The sequence below is a fragment of the Rhipicephalus sanguineus genome, chromosome 1 (assembly GCF_013339695.2).
Source record: "Rhipicephalus sanguineus isolate Rsan-2018 chromosome 1, BIME_Rsan_1.4, whole genome shotgun sequence".
Taxonomy (NCBI): Eukaryota; Metazoa; Arthropoda; class Arachnida; order Ixodida; family Ixodidae; genus Rhipicephalus; species Rhipicephalus sanguineus.
Genome location: NC_051176.1, coordinates 146586296 through 146607268, shown reverse-complemented (window position 1 = coordinate 146607268; position 20973 = coordinate 146586296). Strand labels below are relative to the sequence as shown.

The following is a 20973-nucleotide window of genomic DNA, read 5'->3' as shown; positions in this document are numbered from 1 at the left end:
ATCAGTTCGGAGCTTACACGCTACAGAGCACACGGCGGCCACTTGATAGACTCGAGGTGGACGACAACCGCTTTTGGCACTGCGGCCATGTTTTTCGGAGGCTTGCCGGCGTAGCTTGCCGTGCATGTTGGACTGCTGTCGCGCGTGCGGCGACGGCCGACGTTCTGCGGCACCGTGCCGTTGCGGCAGGCTTGCCGCTAGCGTGAGCGGGCCCTTACGGGCCGCAGATGTCGATTCGCAAGCGGCAACACGACCAAGAACAGCAAGGTGCGCACGAACAGCTGTTTGCAGAGTAACCGGAAGTCGTCGGTTGTCGTTCGGCCAATCGCAAGCATCGAAACTGATAACGTCATAGTTTCACTGGTGATGTCACACATGTCAGTGGCGGGAATGGTGGGGACCGGAAAGGAGAAGCTATTGTTTTTTCGAAATTGTGGCGCGCCCGCGACCTGTAGCGCTGCGGCGTGTGGCATCGTTGATCGCGACGGCATTCTGCACGCGATGCGCTTGTTTACTTGAAATGTCTGGGAAAATGTCGGAGGGGGTTTAGGGGCCCTTTAAGAATGAACGCCCCATAAAGCTGACGTCATCAGATGCATTAAGAACTGCAAAAGTACTCAAAACACGTTAACAAGGTCGAGGGATAGTAGCTTGGCGAGATATCTCGTGCAGTACAACCACCCTACTAATTCCCATAGGGGCAGTTCTCCCGCTACGTATAGTATTTGCATGGTCAGCATGTTTGACCGAATGGTGGTATTTTAATATTGTTTATGCTTAAATGTGTTAATGCTAAAATGACGACATAGCGTATTTTTATGCTGACAAAAGTAGTATTCAAGAAGACTAAGCAGTTTTGCCACGCGTCTGTAGCGGTCGGGAATACGGAGAAAACTAAGATTCGGTTAATGGGGAATAAGGCCCTCTAGATCTGTTGGTATTAGTTGGAACAGTGCACCGCTTGGGCACCTTGTGCCTTTGTATAGAATACGGAACACTGGACCACACTGCTCGTCAGCACTCACGCTTGTCAAGCGCACCTCGCTAGCATGGATGGGGTGAGGAGAACTTTCTGCGTTCGCCTGTACGCAGGTATGCAATGTCTTCCTTGTCACAAAGGGTATTTACGTGTGTCAGGTACTAAACTGCTCGTGAGATAAAGATCAGGCTGTGCATAGAGTATTCGCCACTTTCGGGTGGGGGTATCAATGGGAACCAACGGGCAGGGATAACTTGTTTCTTCATTCGGTATCTGCTGGGATAATGCATTTGTTTGTACACTAACTTACGCCTCGGTTTCTAGTAGGCGCATTGCTTATAAATGTACCGTGCTTCTAATCAGCCAAGCTATTTTAAAAATAATGCTTTATTGTTAATTTCGAGGCTCTGACTTACTAATGTCTGAGGTTTGAAAAACAGCATGTAGACGAAAACGTACTCTATTTTCGGAAAAAGACGTAATTCCATTCTCATTCCATTCCGTGCAAAAGGCGCTTAATTCCATTTCCATTCCATTCCTCCAAGCGTTGTCCCCATTTCCGGGGTCGCGAAAATGTGAAATGATTCTGGAGTCATTCCAATTCTGGTGGGGCAACTACGCAACACTGGTGGGAAGCATTAAACAACACACTCCTTGCACCATTAGCATTGTGTGATGACTGGTTGTTAGTTTACTCTGCTGCCACGCTATATTACATATATTAACACGATTCCTTGCCCGACATGACGCCTGTATAGAGTATTTTTGCGAAGGAGTTACAAGCATCAGCGTGGCACTGTGGTGGAAGACCCGACTGCCACGCAGAGTGCGCGGGTTGAAATCCCACTCAATCCTAGAAATTTGTTTCTCATTTAATTTTTTCTTATATCACGGACACCGGCGGCGGCGGACAACTATGGCACCAAAATCAGCTGTTGTGATCTCATAACAGCTTTCGCTGTAACAAACTTCAGCGCCGACAATGCCCTCTCTACGCTGGCCTGCGTAACAGGAACGCAAAAGTCCACTTGCGTTAATATAAACGTCTCTGGTTGCCGCTGTTTTTGTTTTTCGCACAATTTCAACATATCTTTGCCTTGGAATTCCTGCCTGAGGTACGCGCTAACACCGAGATATGCTCACAATGCATGAACTCAGTTGCTCCGGATTGGGAAGTTTTCTCGTGAACCGAAAAACGATTGAAAAAATTTCGGTTTCACTCCGGAACGAAATAATAAAGTTTCGGTTACGTTTTCGTTCCGGTCGTAAATATTGTTTTTTTCGTTTTTCGTTTTCGGTTTTCGTTCCGTTCCGACACCCTGCATCATAGTGTTTTTTGTATAAGAACAAGTCGTTCGTGCCAATAAGGTTAGTTGTCTTTCTCCTCCTGGACCGCTGCCACTCATCTATGTTAGTTTATTGGGCGTTGGGATGGGAATCCCGTAACCTGGCCCACTGGATGCCATGAAAGGGGATGTGGCAGGCCGATGCAGTTACGCCGTTATCACAGATGTTGCTACCGTACACCATCAAGAGACCAAACGGTCAAACAAGTGACACTTTTTGATACTCCTACCAAACCATGTCCTGGCTTGGCAGATTGAATGAGTATGACACTAATGTGTAGAACTTCAAATCCTGTATTGAACGCTTTGAGCATGTCAGGGCAAATGACATAGCTGAAGAGAAGAAACTTTCCGTTTTCCTGACCGTAATTGGCACAGAAGCATGCACAAGTCTTAAAGGGCCCCCAAACCACCCAGAGGTCGAAACTGAGTTGTGGTGCGACAGCTGTGCACGAGTCTACAACGAACACGTAGCCGTGAGAATTTTTCAAAACGGTGCCATAATAGCGGAGTTACATGCGTTTATGATCAAAACACTGCGATGGCTCGTTTCACTCTTTCCTTTGCTACCCTCCACTCGTCGGCTGGTGTCCTCTCCCAAAGTTGCTTTGCCCTCCTCACCGAGTGCCCCTCCCAATCTCACGTGACATACCGTCATCGCTGACGCACTCTTCGAAATCCGTGAACTCCCGTGCTTCTCGCTAACCGCTGTTGTTGCTATGCCAGCCCGTCTTCCTACGAATCGTGCCAGTATGGACCCTGTGTTGCGCGCACGCCTTGAAAGGATCGACAACATGATGGACCCGTATGGTGACACGTGTCGAGTCTTTTCATTTTTCCAGTCGGCACTTTTGCAGCCAAGCACCGCAAACTGATGTGTGAAAGCCATCACAAAACACTGTCTGATTCAGTCCGCGCAGCTTATCAGACCGCTAGGCGTGACTGTGCTGGTATGCTAGCGATTTGGCAGTTGTGTTACGTGCCACAGTTGCCGATTCGCAAGCGCTAACACGTGGACAATATGACGAAGAACAGCAAGAAGTGCAGGTAGCTGCTTGCAGATTAACCGGAAGTCGTAGGTTCTTGTTTGACCAATCGCAGCATCGCCTGCATACCACATCACAGATTCAATATGTTCACATCGCAAACATCACTAAGGAGGCCGGAAAGGCCCAAAGAGAAGAAGAGATTGTTTCTTGGAATTTGTGGTGCGCCCGCGACTTGTAGCGCTGCCACGTGTGGCATTGTTGATCCTGACTGCATTCTGCACGCAATGCGCGTGTTTACTTGAAATGTTTGAAAAATATTGGAGGTGGTTTAGGGGCCGTTTAAAAACTCAGTTGTTTCATTGGTGCCAGGAGACAAAACCTTTTGTGGAAGTAAAAGAGCTCTTGCAAAGCAACTACTGCCTGAAGACATCTATAACTATGGAAAGGTGCAAATTCAACCGTCGATTATAACTTGACCATGAAAGCGTCAAAGACTTTATAGTACATCTGAAGTACCTAGCCCGCAAATGTAACTTCGAGAAATTTCTCCTGGATGCTCTACGTGACAGACTGGTAGCTGGTATTCAAAGTGAAGAAAAGCAGATGGTATTGTTAACAGCCAATGCACTCACGGTTGAAAGTGTATGCAAAAAAAAGTTCTTGACAAGGAATTGGCTGCAAAGGAAACGGAGGCAACACAAGCAGGAAGCCGGACGGAGGGCATAAATACAGTGAAAATAAAAACTAACGAGCATCTCCGAAGCTAGAAGATTTGCATAATGTTTCTCAAAGTGTTTGCTCAATCATTTTATAAGACTACTTACACTTCAGTTATAAGTCTAACTTTGTGAGACGTTTAACCATTTTTTATGCTCCTCTCAGAACATAGCTTTTGACCACTTTCCTTGCTTGCTGCATCAATAAATTTGGGCCTAGGACAGCTAGAGCTACAATTTCTTTTGCAGCATAAAGCTAAATAATCAGGGTAGGAAACACTGAGAGTAACTGTTATTTATGGCTCCAATTTTTTTACTTTTAATTTTAAATGTTATTCATTATTTATATGCACTAACCTTCATTGTGCGGTAAGTCAAGAAATAACTGCTCCATTTAGAATCTGCATGCAGCAATGCACTCCTCATGAATTCTAGCATCTATTCATGTGCTGATAAGAACTTTAGGTTAAATAGATATATTTTTATTGCTTCAGCAAATGACAGAATGTGGTTGACAATTATCTTGGAAACTACTTATTTTGGATATAATTGAATATTTAGAACCAGCTAAAGAAACTCAACAAATCCTTACAGTTTCATCTAATTTAGTCAAGAAATAAGTAATGTTATCTTTAGGACCCATATCCCTCTTAAATATCTATTCTGAAGTCAGTGAATGTCCATCTTTGTATAAAATAATCAAATCTCAGGCTCGAAATTCATGGAATATTTCTTGTCTGTTATATGCATTCCAAGCAAACAAAAATAATAGTCTTGGCATGGCTCCTGCAACATGGCACACTGACATAGCCATAGAGAGTTGGGGAATTCAACCTCCACTTTAACAACTCATCGAATATGCTAGTGCCTTCAGCAAAGTGACCCTCTCCAGCAATACACAGCCCAACGAAGTTGAATGAGCGCTAGTTGTCCACTTGGAAAGTGTGTGGAAATGTGCACATTGCATTTCAATCCGATTGAAGTAACATGCAAACAAGCCTCTATGTGCACAATTGCACACGTTGCTCTGAAAGGGGATATACATATCACACCAAATCATGTCTATAAAGTTGCTGCCTATACATTGCCTGCATGCCAGTCACATCGACTTTCACAGTAACTGTGAGATGAGTTCTGCTGCCTTTGTACCCCTTTCACAATTAAAGAGTTCTCTTTTTAAGCCTTCTGCATTTTTCCCATTTTCAAGCTTTATCCCTTAGCATATGACAAATGAAATTTATGAGAGATTGATATTTTTTTTTTGCAATTAACATCTGTCCGACACTTGCTCAAGAGTTTTTGCAAAGTCTGTCTTGGCTATCAAGCCTGTTTTCATGCTGCTTCTGACAGGACACACCCCACCATGACCTGCTGCATGTTACCCGCCTTTAGATTCCCTTTAAAAGCACCAGATGATATTGTATTTTACATGCACGCCATGTTGGAAATGGCAGTCACCGCTAAACATGATAGCTAGCAGTCAGTGCTGTGGCCATGCTGCCCTCCGCCGTCGCAGCTAACAGATATTTTTTTAGGCTGCCATCAACACCCTCTCCCAAAAAAAAGAAAGCTTCATGGAATAACAAGTACAGTAGAACCCCGCTGATACGTTTTTGAAGGGACCGTAGGAAATAAACGTAAGAGACGGGAAACGTAAGAGACGAAAAACAGGAAAAACGGCAAAATATTTAGTGGTACAGAATTTTATTTCAATTCTTACGAGCAGCACGAAATTTGGCGCGCTCAGCCGCGATCTAGTCGATGGATAGAAACGCGGAGCTAAGGACGGCCTCATCCACAGAAATGTAATCAACGTATGTGATTTTTTTTAACACAAACAGCTGTAGGCATGAAAGAACTAAGCACACGCAATCACGACCAGCGCGGCGAGTCCGACCGCGAACCGCACGCACGACCATGCGAGCTCCAACCAGCTCAAACTCCTCCCGTTCTCCGACAAATAACGATGACGATGAGTCTACGCCAACGCGATGGCAGAAGTGAATGCCAATTTCGAAGGCCTTGCTTTTGCAAGCAATTACGTCATACACGCCATGTTTGTGCAATACAAATCTCAAAGGCTATGCTTTTGTCAATAGTAAATGCCAATCTCGAAGGCCTTGCTTTCGCGAGCAGTTACGTCATAGACGCCATCTTTGCAATTTGAATCTCGAAGGCCATGCTTTTGTTTGCATCAATTGAAAGATTCTGTTGCTTGCGCCTCTCATGCGGCTAATATTACGGTCAAACGAGGCCAAGCTGCGTGAAAATGCACCATGGCCGCTCTCTTTGGTAGTCACTCGGTCGGCTCCGAGCGCACTTCGCGACGTATCATACGGGAACGGTCCGACAGTTACGACGTAACAGCGGGGTTCCCAATACATTGTATCCTATGGGAGCTATGCCGGGACCGGCGGAAAACGACGTAACAGCCGGCAAAACGTAGCAGTGAGGAACGTAACAGCGGGGTTCTACTGTATAATAACAATGTGTTTTACCTTTCGTGCCTGTGAATGGAAATGTCAAAACTAATGCTAGCATTGGGGTAGTTATTATACGGACATCCTGGCTTAAATAATTTTGCTTTCACAATTGCTAGTCACACAGGAAAAAGAAAACAACAGTCTCTTTACGTATAGTGGAATGTTTAAAAATTTTCACAGTGGCACATTGCATAACCAGCCGCATGCTCCCTTCAAAGGCAAGACTTCGGTAGTGCCACCAGTAATATTCCTTCATATATTCCCATTCTATCAGATGAACAGTTCTGCTTTTTAAAAAAAAAATGGCTTCTCCAAGTTCAACTTATTCTTAGATGTAGATACACTCAAGTCAATAAAAAAGGTTCTCTGGCTTGCTGCATATGAAAGCTCACCTTTAACAGTGTCACCTTTTTGCAGGCTACCCAGAAGCCGGTGGCCAAGAAAGTGAATGAGCCGGGTTACCACCTGTGACATGTCAAATGATGTCAAATTCGATGAATAACTCCAGTAATCTCACGAGTACGAGACTTTTTTTTTGTTGTTGTGTTTCATTTAATTAACCGTGTGTGAAAACATCTAACCTCTTAATCGAAATATCATGTGAAATTTTTTAAAACTTCAGCCTCCTGTATCAATATGTTTGGAGGTCAGCACCTCTCAATGCTTCAGAGGAAATGCAGCCCTAACCTCACAAAAACAGGTGTAGATCAGTGAGAAAATGACAGCACAGCTGAGCTGTTAATCTAAGGTCCAAGAAACGTTAAACATACTGAGATATTTTTTCGACTGCGTATTTAGTGTTAAATGAAGGTCCAAAACCACAAGGCTATAGAAAAAATACCGTAGTCTCAGAGCACCCTGAATAATATAATGCAACAGCTTCTTTCTAGACACAATGTCAGTTTCGTTTCCAGAGTCTATACTCAATTTTGACAGTGCAACTTGGAAGGTAATCCAAAGGTAGCAGCACACTGCGGCGTTTTGGCGCTCACTCCGGCTCATTCAATCACCGCTTACATTTCTACTGAGAAAACTAACGTTGCAGCACAGAACATGACTGAAAAAGCCACAGTGAGCACCGAAGCACCGCAATGTCGCCCAACCTAAGTCACTACACCAAATTTGGGGTGACCACCTTCCTACTAGTGAATGGCAGGACACACTGAAAAGGGTGTGGGGTAGTGGAATCTTGGCATGTAATTAGCTACAACAATTTATTTTTTAACTGTTGGTGAGAAATTTTCTCTTGCAATATTTTGCCACTTCTGAAATGGAAATGCAGTAATTGATAGAAGTTGAAGTTGAAGTACATATCTGTGCAAGCAAAACTATTTTATACAACACTGTAATATTCTCAGACACAGAACAAAGTTATTAATAGGAACATAAAAACCCTTCGACTCAACAAATAGTCACAGAACAGCTGTGCCTTCGCTTATACACATCACCGATTAAGAGCCTGCAAAGTGCTTGACACTGCTTCTTTTACTTTCTTGAAGTCATATTTCTATAGCTGGCACCAGAAGCATTCGTCGCTGCCATGAATCAAGCGGCTAGCAGACTTTTTTTTTTGAAGCTTGGAATGCTTGCGCATTTGTTTTTGATCTTAAAATCTTCTAATTTTATTCTTGCATCGTCTAGGTTGGGTTGTCTTTTGGTAGTTAGTCTTGCTCGAGGTCTCTTTAGATTAAGTGCTATCCTCGCCCTCACTAACCTATGGTCGCTGCACTTCACCTGGCTTATGACATCAACGTCCTGTATTAGCCTGGGCTGCCGCACAGAATAACATCTATTTCATTCTTTGTCTGTTAGGACTTTTCCATGTCCACTGCTTATTTTTACGCTTATGGACAAAGGTGTTCATTATGAGGAGCCTATTCCACTACATTTCTCCTCTGTTGTTTCTAGAGTCAATACCATAGTTACCAACTGCCTCTTCCCCATTTTGTTTTCTTCCTACTTTTGCATTGAAGTCTCCCATGATTATGGAATATTGGGTGCGTCGTTTTCTCACTGCTATCTCGATATCCTCACATAGCTGTTCTAGTTCTCCGTTGTCATGACTGGACGTTGGGGCATATACCTGTACTAATTTGAGTTTGTATCTCCTGTTTAGTTTGGTCATGAGGCTTGTTACCCTTTCACTGATACTAGAGAGAACTCTTTGATGTTACCGGCGAGGTCATTGTGAATTAGAAATCCGATGCCACATTCTTTCTTTTCAGGAATTCCTCTATAGCACATGACATGTCTGTTAGTACGGTATATGCTTCCCCGATTCTTCTAACTTCGCTAAGGCCAATAATATCTAATATCCCAGTTAACGTTTTCTAACTTCTGAAGTAACTACACAGCTTTAGGAGTAACTACGCAGCTTTAGGAGAAGAGGATAATACTGACATAGAAGAAATGAACGAAACAGTAACTAGAGTGATCTCTGAAGTAGGTATCGAAGTTAGAGGTAAAGCACCAAGACAAAAACCAGGCAAACTTTCCGATACATTTTATAATATAATAATATCTGGGGTTTAATGTCCCAAAACCACGCTATGATTATGAGAGATGCCGTAGTGGAGGGCTCCGGAAATTTCGACCTCCTGGAGTTCTTTAAGATGCACCTAAATCTAAGTACACAGGCCTCAAACATTTTTGCCTCTATCGAAAATGCAGCCGCCGCGGCCGAGATTCAATCCCACGACCTGCGGGCCAGCAGTCAAGCGCCATAACCACTAGACCACCGTAGCGGGGCACAAGCTTTCCGAATCCACAAAAGACTTAAGAAACGGCCATAACGTAGTTCAGCGCAAGAAACAGGCAACAGACGAGTGAGAGGACAAGGACACAGCGCATTCTTCCAACTAAAGTTTATTGGATTGGGACGCATGTATATATACACACAGGGAAAGCAAGAAAAGAAAAAAGAAAAAACCAGGAAGTAAAAACCGAAAGGTGAAAAGAAGTAAAGTGCCGATAAGTCACACACGTGTGCCAACACCGCCCCCATTCCCATATCTCGCCAAAAACAAAAGCTCTTTGTCAGAAAGATGCAAGGAAGGCATGCTTACGCATGCGTCCCCAGACCGTTTAATAATTGATAACACTGCGATCCTCGCACGCAGTCGGGACCAAAGGGTGAGGGAAATCATCGAGGCTGAGGAAATTAAACGGCCTGGGGACGCATGCGTAAGCATGCCTTCCTTGCATCTTTCTGACAAAGAGCTTTTGTTTTTGGCGAGATATGGGAATGGGGGCGGTGTTGGCACACGTGTGTGACTTATCGGCACTTTACTTCTTTTCACCTTTCGGTTTTTACTTCCTGGTTTTTTCTTTTTTCTTTTCTTGCTTTCCCTGTGTGTATATATACATGCGTCCCAATCCAATAAACTTTAGTTGGAAGAATGCGCTGTGTCCTTGTCCTCTCACTCGTCTGTTGCCTGTTTTTTGCGCTGAACTACGTTATGACTGACTCGTTCCAACTCGCCCAACAAGCAACGTTACTAAGTTAAGAAACGGCAACACATGAAGGAGACTAACTCAAGATCTAATATAGCAATAGCTGAGCTGACAAAGCTAATCAACAAGAAGAAAGTCAATGACATAAGGAACTCCAATGTCAAAGCGATACAAGAGGCAGTGAAAAAAGGCACCAGCATCAAAACAGCGAAAAACGGACTCTGTATAGGGAAGAATAAGATGCATGCTCTAAAAGACAAGCAGGGCAATGTTAACAACTTTAATGACATAGTTCGGGTAGCAGAGGAATTCTATACTGACCTATATAGTTCGAAAATAAAGTGATCCAACCTCAAATGGAAGTAGCGACGAGCAAGATACTGAAGTCCCACATGTAACTATCGACGAGGTTAGTAAAGCGATACGCGATATGCCACGCGGAAAATCAGCTGGCGATGACAGAATAACAGCCGATCTAATTAAAGACTGAGGAGAATTTACCTGGAAGAAACTTGCTACACTTTATACTCAGTGCCTCAAAACGGCAACGGTTCCAGTGAGCTGGAAAAATGCAAACGTTATACTAATACACAAGAAAGGAGACATAAAGGACTTGAACTATAGGCCCATCAGCTTACTTTCGGCAATACACAAAATATTTACCAAAGTAATCTCAAACAGGATAAGAGAAACACCTGACTTCAACCAACCGAAAAAACAAACCGGATTAAGGAAAGGCTACTCTACGATGGATCACATTTATGTGATGAATCAGGTAATGGAGAAAACTGCTGAATATAACAAACCCCTTTATATAGCCTTCATAAACTACGAAAAGGCATTCGACTCATTAGAGATATTGGCAGTTTTAAAAGCCCTAAATCAACAAGGAGTACCTAGATCCTATGTCAATACAGTAGAACCCCGCTGTTACGTTCCTCACTGCTGCGTTTTCCCGGCTGTTACGTCGTTTTCCGCCGGTCCCGGCATAGCTCCCATAGGATACAATGTATTGGGAACCCCGCTGTTACGTCGTAACTGTCAGACCGTTCCCGTATGATACGTCGCGAAGTGCGCTCGGAGCCGACCGAGTGACTACCAAAGAGAGCGGCCATGGTGCATTTTCACGCAGCTTGGCCTCGTTTGACCGTAATATTAGCCGCATGAGAGGCGCAAGCAACAGAATCTTTCAATTGATGCAAACAAAAGCATGGCCTTCGAGATTCAAATTGCAAAGATGGCGTCTATGACGTAACTGCTCGCGAAAGCAAGGCCTTCGAGATTGGAATTTACTATATTGACAAAAGCATAGCCTTTGAGATTGGCATTCACTTCTGCCATCGCATTGGCGTAGACTCATCATCATTGTTATTTGTCGGAGAACGGGAGGAGTTCGAGCTGGTTGGAGCTCGCATGGACTCGCCGCGCCGGTCGTGATTGCGTGTGCTTAGTTCTTTCATACCTACAGCTGTTGGTGTTAAAAAAATCACATACGTTGATTACATTTCTGTGGATGAGGCCATCCTAAGCTCCGCGTTTCTATCCATCGACTAGATCGCGGCTGAGCGCGCCAATTTTCATGCTGCTCGTAAGAATTGAAATAAAATTTTGTACCACTAAATATTTTGCCGTTTTTCCTGTTTTTCGGCTCTTACGTTTCCCGTCTCTTACGTTTATTTCCTACAGCCCCTTCAAAAACGTATCAGCGGGGTTCTACTGTACTTTAGCCTAACATCTACAAAGACTCCACAGCTACCTTACTTCTCCACAAGAAAAGCGATAAAATTGCAATCGACAAAGGAGTCAAACAAGATACAATATCCTCAACGTTATTCGCTGCATGCTTGGAGGAAGTGTTTAAACAGCTAGACTGGGAAGAAACGGGAATCAGGGTCAACGAAGAATGGCTCAACAACCTACGATTTGCAGATGACATAGTGCTCTTCAGTAAAGATAGCAATGAATTGCAAAATATGATTGAGGAATTAAACCGAGAAAGTGTTAAAGTAGGCCTCAAAATGAATGTGGCAATGACAAAGATAATGTTAAATAGCCTAGCGAAACAAAGAGCTTAGGATTGAAAACAAATACATTGGAGTGTATACAAGAATATGTATACCTAGGACAGCTACTCACAGGAAAACCTAATCACAAAAAGAAATCCACCGAAGAATACGAATGGGCTGGAGTGCATTCGGCAGGCATTCCCAAATATTGTCAGGAAATCTGCCACTGTCATTAAAGCGAAAAGTATACAACCACTGCATACTGCCAGTTCTAACATATGGGGCTGAAACATGGAGAATTACAAAACAGCTAGAGCAAAAGCTGAGGACCACGCAACATTCAGTGGAACGTAAAATTATAGGAATAACATGAAGAGATCGGAGCACGGCAGAATGGGTAAGGGAACAGACAGGAGTTGCAGATAACCTAGTTGACATCAAGCAAAAAAAATGGACCTGGGCTGGCCACGTAATGCTTAGAACAGACAACCGGTGGACAGTAAGAGTAACAGAATGGGTACCAAGAGATGGGAAATGCAGTAGAGGAAAGCCGAGAGTTAGATGGAGTGATAAAATTGGGAAGTTCACAGGAATAAAATAGAACCGAAACTATGAACGGGCACTCTAAAAACCTCTCCTAATAATTAACCACCACGCGCTCGAGCAAATGAGGTTTCCAGCTGTGGTAAGTGGGTCTTTAGCTACTTATTGCAACTGAAAAAAACAAGTTACAAAATTTTTGCGTCAGTACTCTCGTTTTCATGGCTTATTTCTCCATAGCTTAATATATAGGTGATGCGGTGATCGCATGCCCAAAAATTTGCGTCAAGTCGTTTACTAGCATACTTCAAACTCACTCAATACAGTTACAATATGACAACTCATGGAATCCAGTGTAGCTTTGTATCAAAGAGACTCTCAGGTGTTATTTCAGTCCATTTAACGTCCCCTTGATGCCAGTACTTAAAGGGACACTAAAGGCAAATACCAATTTATGTCAGAGTGAAAGCTCAATGTATGACAAAGTCTGAAACGGCAATATTATCAACAGCAGAGCCCTACTTACCGAGAAATTAAGCTAAATGTATCACACGGTGAGCGCCACGAGTGGGACATTTTCAAAATGATCCCAATGATGTATGAGAGTCTGCCTACAATTAATCACTAGTAATCAAACTAGCTGCAATAAAAAAAAGAACCTTCCGTGCATCAAGAGACGTAATAAAATGCTGCTTGTTCGTTTCTGTTTGATTCATGGAAAAAAGAACCTCTTTGGCGTTGCTTGGGGAACAGCGCGCGTGGTCCAAAAGTTCCGTTTTCACCACACTGCGCTTCACCCGGCGCCCTGCTTCGCTCACGCAGTCGCGTCTCAGTGGTAGTTTCGGTATCGCGTACTGCCGCGTGTGTTTTGCGCGCTCGTGAAAGTCGCTCTGACAGAAAGTTCGACAAAATGCCGCATGCATGTGATGTTGCCGGATGCCCGAATGGTGCACGCCGCCAGTGCACGTCGCAGCGCAGTAAAGGCAGGCAACGTTCGGCACCGTGCAAAATACCGCTTTCAGGCGGGTGATTTGAAGTGCGCTAATGCGATGCTGACCACTAAAACGTGATTTTATTTCAAAATAAGCACTTACTTGGCATAAAAGTAGCACTACGAGGTTTTTGGACCACTATTTCAACAATCAATGTCGACTTAATGTTTGCCTTTAGTGTCCCATTAAGCACCCCCTGAGAAAAAAATATGCATTCAATAAAATAAGAGCGGTGAGATGTATTATTCTTAAAACTTCAAAGAACTAAGCCACATGTCCAAATATGACTTGTGTGCTGCTAAGACATCCTCGCAGGTGCCGCACTGCTTATTTGAAGCCTGTGCCGCCGTGACAGAAATTGCACATAAAAAATAAATAATTTGAATCAGTTTTTATAAGCTGACACATAAAAATTTTAAATTTAAAAGAACTAAACCCTCTCTTGATGCTGGATAACCAAGCTCACAAAGAATGTTTGGTCAACCAGCCCCACTGGCATGTATGATCGCACATGTGCTACTCAAAGTTCCTGACAAACCATAAACATGGTTGTGTATTGTTACATTTGTATTCAGCAGAAGTCAGGCTGGAATGGCATGACACTCAACACCTTCAATATGCCACATGTTTCTATACCTGGGCCAAGTATGAGCCCTTGAGGGTCGCGCAATTCAAAGCATTTTCATGGTTCTGGTCACGGTGTAAGAATATTCAGGTAATGACACTGCGCGCGCCTAAGCGGCCAGAAAATGTTCGGTCATGGGTCCGTTGAGCGGTGCGCCATCTAATGGCTCGAGGCGGAGAGCGTCCGCGAGTAGCCGAACCACGGTCGTGCCACGTGATCGCCGCCGCGCTCGCCATGCCCTCTCCTGTTACTCTCTCGATTTCGCCCCTTGACACCTCTTGGCGGATGCACATTATCCAGCAAAAGGCACAGAAAAATGCACGTTATCAGCAGCATGCGCGTTGCTATGGAGACGACTGGCCCGCTTTTCGTAGCGCCCTCGAAGAAGGCGCCGATGAAACTGCAAGTCAACTGATAAGAACTCGAACATTATCTGGCCGCGTGTGGATTACGGTTTTCCATGCGTTGGGGGAAGAGTGTCAGCACCTGAGTATATTCTTACACCGTGGTTCTGGTGCAGCAAGTTGAAAATGTAGCATATAGGCACAATTTGTGCAGCTGTACTGCCTCAAATAGTCCATGAAAGAAACATGGATTGAATGGCAATATCATGCATGTAAATCACAGTGAAAAATGAATGCAACGTGGGCTTACCACAGGGTACTTGATCTTGATAACATTCAAAAGGCCCTCTGGAAGCTTAGCTAGCTCGGTATCCCTGTCAGCACAGAAAAACAAGAAATGAGGTACACACTTGAAAAAAAGTTCCCATGTGCTCAAAGGACAAAGCAGATATATTTTGAGTATATAAAAAGCTTTTTTAGAGCTCAAGCATTTTCCCTGGTTTCAATCTGTAACTGTCACAGAACAGGTACAGCAAAGCAGCACAAAGACTTCAGTAAGATTTCAAATAGGGGTGTCATACATCTAGTACATATTTGGTTACTTAAAGACTCCTCCAGCTCTTTCCTCCTCAAACAAAAAAGGGAGAGGGATAGCAAGAGCTAGAAAAATAAGCTTCCTGCAGAAAGATTTAAGAACATGAGAAAAAGAAAAGTGTATAATTAATGCCGCCACTTAAGCCACTGGGAAGTTCCTAAACAACTAAAACTATGCCTTAATGATGCGGTTTTTACACATAGTACTCATAAGTCAATTTGTGTAACCCCTTTTGTATGATGGAAGAGCTGTTTTTGTCCACAAGTTTCTGGTAAAAATGACTAAGGATGAGCTTAGCTTGCAAGAAGTATAGTAGGCTAACTAGGACAAACTCGAAGGGGCCGTAAAAACTTGTTCGTGTTACCAGAAGTTCAGCTGATCATTAGCACCCAACAAAGGAAGTGACTGCATGCTAGACACTTCCAAATATCCATTACTTGATAAACAGTGAATAAAGTAGGTTTACAATAAGAAGGTAACTATAAAAAGGGAATTTATATGGTGTAACATGATAGAAAATGTGGCTTCAAGCACACTTGCTCGGTTTTTTATCCAATTGGCAGTGGTTTTCTTGCTCCTGTTGCACAAATCGGTACAAAATTATGATTTCATTGATGATGTCAGGACGATTTGGCCAGGGCAATATTAGTCTGGCAGCTTTCTGTATTTCAACGTGGTCCTTGCACGTGTGACCACGACATTGCTTTGCACCAGTACCAGAACTAGCTGGCTGCCATTTCACCGTCAGAACTCCAAAAATAAAAGAGGCGCAGCGTTGGTCACTTAGAGAACTTTGTCTTACCCACGAAGCAGTTTGTATTAAGCAGCTTTTTTTACATTTAGTCTACAAACAACCAACCAAACATTCCCACAATGTTCGCTATATTCAAGAATTCGTATTAAAATAGTTAGTTTTAAAGGGAGTTTGCTCTATGTACTTTTAATTTTCTAGAAATGACATGGACCAGTTGGTTTTGTCGGTGCTTCATCATGCTTCTGGTGGGCGACAGCATGCAATCCATAGATATCGCAAGCACAAGCGAGTTTATTCTAGCTGAGGAACAAAAGCATGTTAGCAACTGGGGGTCTAAGAATAATTTGACAGTTTTTGGTCACTATTTTTGATAAAAACTGGGCACAGTGGAAGTTAGGGGGTGAACTTTACCCTACAGCTTCTGCAGTGCAGATTCATTAAAGGCTGCTGTCTGCCTGCTGTTTTGAAGGAAACACATTCAGTTCCTGTTGCAAATATCCACAGGCCCCCTTAGCAATCTGTATAATCACTATTGTTCTTTCTTAAGAATTAATGTAGGCACTGCTTATTGCGAAGTGCAATGACATCACAAGGACAAGCCACTGACATAGTTCACACTTGACATAAGCCTGCTAGCTAAAACCACGTATATTGCGTTAACAGTGGCATATCAAGTGTGCCACAAGAATAATGCTGATTCTCTGATCTCCTGATATGTACTTCAACTTTTAGAATGTTTACCACAATTTACAAAGCTTCACTCACCTTACTGCCATGACAGTAGTTGCCCTTTTAGCTCCAGTTAGGAGTTCTACCTGCAAGAAAGGGATGCTTTAATGACCTAATAACCTAAGCTATATAATTCAATGCTCATCCAACAACCACAAGACAAACAAGCTAAAATTATTCCTCAAGAAATATTAATAGAGAGCTTGCTAATGCCATGAGATGCTAAAGACGTGATCAATATGTCCCTCTAGTGAACATGTGAACTGTTCACAAGCTTGCTATTTCTCCAGTTTCGTTTCAGTTGTACTACTTACCACTCTTACCCACTCTAAAAAATCACAATGTCATTTGGGATGAATACTATAATCTTACTATCTTTCAGAGGAACCAGGCCTGCAATACGTTGATTTTATGGGCCATATAAAAAGCAAAATCTACCCCTGCATATATCTTATAGCACAAGCTACAAGAGTTTCAAAATTTTAGAACTGTATTTCAAACTGCCTACAACAGCCCCACCCCCTCGTCCTCAATGCTGCATAGTGAACAAAAAATAATTGCATGGACTATTTTTCATGGATCATTTACTTGAAACAATAACCTTTGTATCATGCTAACCTGGAGAAATATTCACTGTAAAGTCAAAGCTTGACACAATTTCTCTACTGAACATTTGATCTGCAAAACTGAAACAAACCCTACAAGTCAGAATTTCTTTTTCCTTTAAAGAATAATTTTTCCTTGATACAAGTAAAATTTTGATTGCCAATCACTCATGCAAAGTAAATATATGCAAAATAGTTTAAGATTTCGTACTATAGTAGGTGACAAGCTAAGAATAAAAACTAAACTGTACCGCTCTCCATTTGTATTATGCGCGTCCAACAATGGCCGCTCTTTACCATGACGTAACAGTTAAGACGAACCAATGAAAAATGCAACATGGCGCCGTTCGCGACGAGAGGAGAGGTACCGCTGCACCGAGACCGAGATCCGTCAATTCGAATTTCCTGCGGTGTTTGTTTCTTTCAGAAGAAGCTATTTCCTACTGTTAACCGCACATAGCCAGCATCATCCTCGCCGGTCGTGATCCGATGCAGTTGACGCTTGTGACAGTGCTGCGTTTGAAGTGCACCGAAGCGGCAGCAGCTCGGAGTGTTTTACAACGCTTTAGCGCGTTCCATCGTTTCGGCCATGGGCGTAGGCAGGGGGGTGCGAAAAGGGCACTTGCCCCCCTCAAGCCACACCGGCACTTGCCCTCCACCTAAGCTATGTCAGCTCTCTCTCTCTCTCTCCCCCCCCCCACCCTCCCCCAGCCGCGATGTAACACGGGTTTGCACCCCCCTAGGCAAAATCCTGCCGACGCCCATGGTTTCGGCAGCGTCAAGTTGCAACACGGCGTGTGTTGCCTCCATCGCTCGGATACACCAAGCACATCGCCTGAGGGTCACCACATCGGCGATTATCGTCGCGTTCATTCGTGTGCAGTGAGGTGAAAGCAAGTCAGAATGTGCGCGTCTGTACGATTTACCGCCCACAATAGCCATGGCATTAGCGTTGCTACATGTGCGTGTGTGTGTGTTACTTGGAGCTCGCAACGTGGGAATCTTGGTGATCTATTGTGATATACGCCATGCTGTTCGCCTATATAAGTGACGTATGTGCGGACAAAGCGTGATAGAAAGAAAGCGACCAACACAGCCCATCAGCGCAACACAGTGCGAAAGTAAACAAACCAGGTGCGGAGAATATGCAGTGGTGTGTGCGTTATAAGAAGATAATTGTGGTCATTTGGTGCGTGTGTGATTACGCGACGTGTGCCTATTGGCGCACTTGCGTCGTCTTAACGGAATTCAGTTCCACCAGCCCAGAATGATGTGCTAGCTTGAAGTGCCCGTCGCTTTATCGCGCTCGATGCACGAACACCTTGAAATGAGAAACGCCGTGCGAGGTAATCGTAGTCTACAAACCGTAAAATGATGCACTCGCTGTGACACATCGATTGCATGGATTGTGATCGGGACTGAAGTGACGCCGCTAAAATTATTGAGTGAAGAAAAAGAAAAAGAAAGCTTTTGTTTTTAATGGCGTTGCATCATACTTCACGATATCATATTTGGAATTCTTGTTCTTGTATAACGTGCGTTTTTTAGCATTCGTGTGTATTGTGTGCATGTATTACGCAGTGATAATTTGTTTATATTAAACTCGTGAACCTTATAGTGCATAGACCCTTTTTTTAAGCGCTTATCCCTTCTTGTGAAGCCTCACCCCCTCACTGTGCTTCACGAACAAATGAGGAGGGGGGATCCGGAGAGGTGGGGCTTGACAATGTACGAAAGGAATGTACTTACTGATTGTGTCCACCGAGATGATCTATATAGACATCTATGTTTTCCTTTTTTTTTTCTTTGAGGACGCACATGTTTTTTCTATGTCCGAGTGTATACGTGTGGTCTTTTGGCTACTGATTTTTTTATTTCAGCATTTTTTATTATTTATTTTTTTTCTCGCTCTACCTGCACGGAAGGCGATCCTTAGAAGTGCATCAAAATCTCGTAAATTTTGCCTCGATAAAGATCGGTGTCCGATCGAAACGTTGACAAATAATCTGTCTTTTGAGAAGCGTGTATCCTTTTTCTATTAGTCTTACGGCAACCGATGACAGCCTATTCACAATCTACGTAAATATATATTACCTTCGCACACACACACACATATATAGAAGGTAGGGGCCCCTCTTCTAGCAAAAGTGAGTCCCCCTGCTGTAATGCCCACTGGGGCGACACAGGTATGTATTAAATAAATAATAAATTAATTAAAAACTTGAACGTTCAAGGTTTTAAGGGGTAATTGCAGTGCCAGTGGAAGTTGCCGAAGCGAGAAACAATCCCACGCAAAGCTTTAGTCAATGCCAATTTAGCCGCGTACATCTCCTTGGCGTGAACGTAACGGCAACGCATGCAATGGCCCCCACAGTTAAACGCCATGTGTGCTACACGCTTTATTTCGTTGAAACAAGATGTCAAATGAAGCCTTGGCATTTTCCTTAAACACGATGACAAGCACGGTGACTAGGGACGCGAATGCGGTATTTATGGCGACACAAGAGTCGAAATTCACAAAGGCAATCTCAGTCCATTTCGCCATACTTCGCTTTGAGTCACAGTTGCCATAGTTACAGCAGACAGTGAAGAAAACTGGCGGCGAGAGTTTCGCAAAAAAAAATTACAACCGACCTTATTTAATGTGATTAGTGTGCCTGTTTTGTTCTGTAAAAACGTAAAGTAATGATTCCTTTATTTTAAGTTTTATGTTAAATCTGGCTTTCCTTGTTTTAATACCATAATAGGTACTGCTCAGAAACATCACCTTTGAGATGTACATCACTTCTTCGTATAGACTCCGAGATGAACGCGGCGAGGGGTGCGATTTAAACAACGCATATAATGTTATGCTGACGCTGAACTCCGTGCCTTCACAATTTATTTTATCTAGATTTGCTTTCTTTATTTCAATATTAGTGCAGTATCGCAAAATAAGGTGTATATGCGTGAAAATTATTGCCATTGTTTAGGAGCTACTTCGTTTGTAGCGCAGAGGCATGCAAAATATGAGCAATGCGGCCTCGTGGGCGGAGTTTATATTTATTCTTAGGCTGTCACCGACTACAGTATTAAAGTAAACCAGTATGATGTAAAGAGGGACTCAGCATACATACTACTCCAACAAGGTCCCCTCGGCCATACTCCCCAACCATTGCCCGTTTGCCGTCAGCCATTATCAGCACAGAACGCAGACGTCCACTAAGTACAATTGCTGTAGACTCTGCTTTTTCATCCTGCCTGCACAGGGAAGCAAGAAACTCATACAAGTCCCAAAATTAATTATGCATGCCAAAATAGCAAACAAAAGATGAAGTGAGCTCACAAAGAATAACGTTACAAGACAATGCAAAGTGAAAACTTTTCACAATTAAACTTTCTGCAGTATTTCCAGCTCAACAATAAAGTTAGTAAAATAATCTTTTTTAATATGTGCAAGGCTTTAAGAGACCCTGAAATGGTTTTTTGAATTTGTTTAAGTGTTCAGGCTAAAATATAATCAAATCATTCATACCATGATTTGAGTGAAGCACCTTCCATCAAGAAAGCTATGACAAATGAATGGTACGCTCCTCCCAAGCACTGCTTTCTTTTTCTCCTCAACTTCATCACCAAGCAGTTGGATGCACTGGATATCTGTGGTTGGGACTGGGATTTGCCTACTCCAACCATATGCCAGCGTGGGGTTGAACTTTACACCTCCATGCGTGACAGAAAAACCTGGCCGCTGGCCACTAGCACACGTCTGGTAAGCTAACATTCTGCAAAAGCTAAGTTTGCGCATAATTTAACTCTCCGACAACAGTAACTGTAAATA

At 43.3% G+C, this 20973-nt stretch overlaps 1 protein-coding gene across 3 annotated transcripts in view; it reads right to left on the bottom strand.

Moving 5' to 3' along the window:
* The window catches only part of LOC119399743 (neuropathy target esterase sws), a 210073-nt gene that overhangs the window by 123641 nt on the left and 65459 nt on the right, over window positions 1-20973 (bottom strand). For all 3 annotated transcript variants that reach the window (XM_049417014.1, XM_049417015.1, XM_049417013.1), the window contains exons 16-19: window positions 20273-20392; window positions 16588-16637; window positions 14784-14847; window positions 6906-6978 (exon numbers count right to left, since the gene is read on the bottom strand). In XM_049417014.1, coding sequence (XP_049272971.1) covers window positions 6906-6978; window positions 14784-14847; window positions 16588-16637; window positions 20273-20392 — 307 coding nt within the window. The remainder of the gene's footprint in view (window positions 1-6905; window positions 6979-14783; window positions 14848-16587; window positions 16638-20272; window positions 20393-20973) is intronic.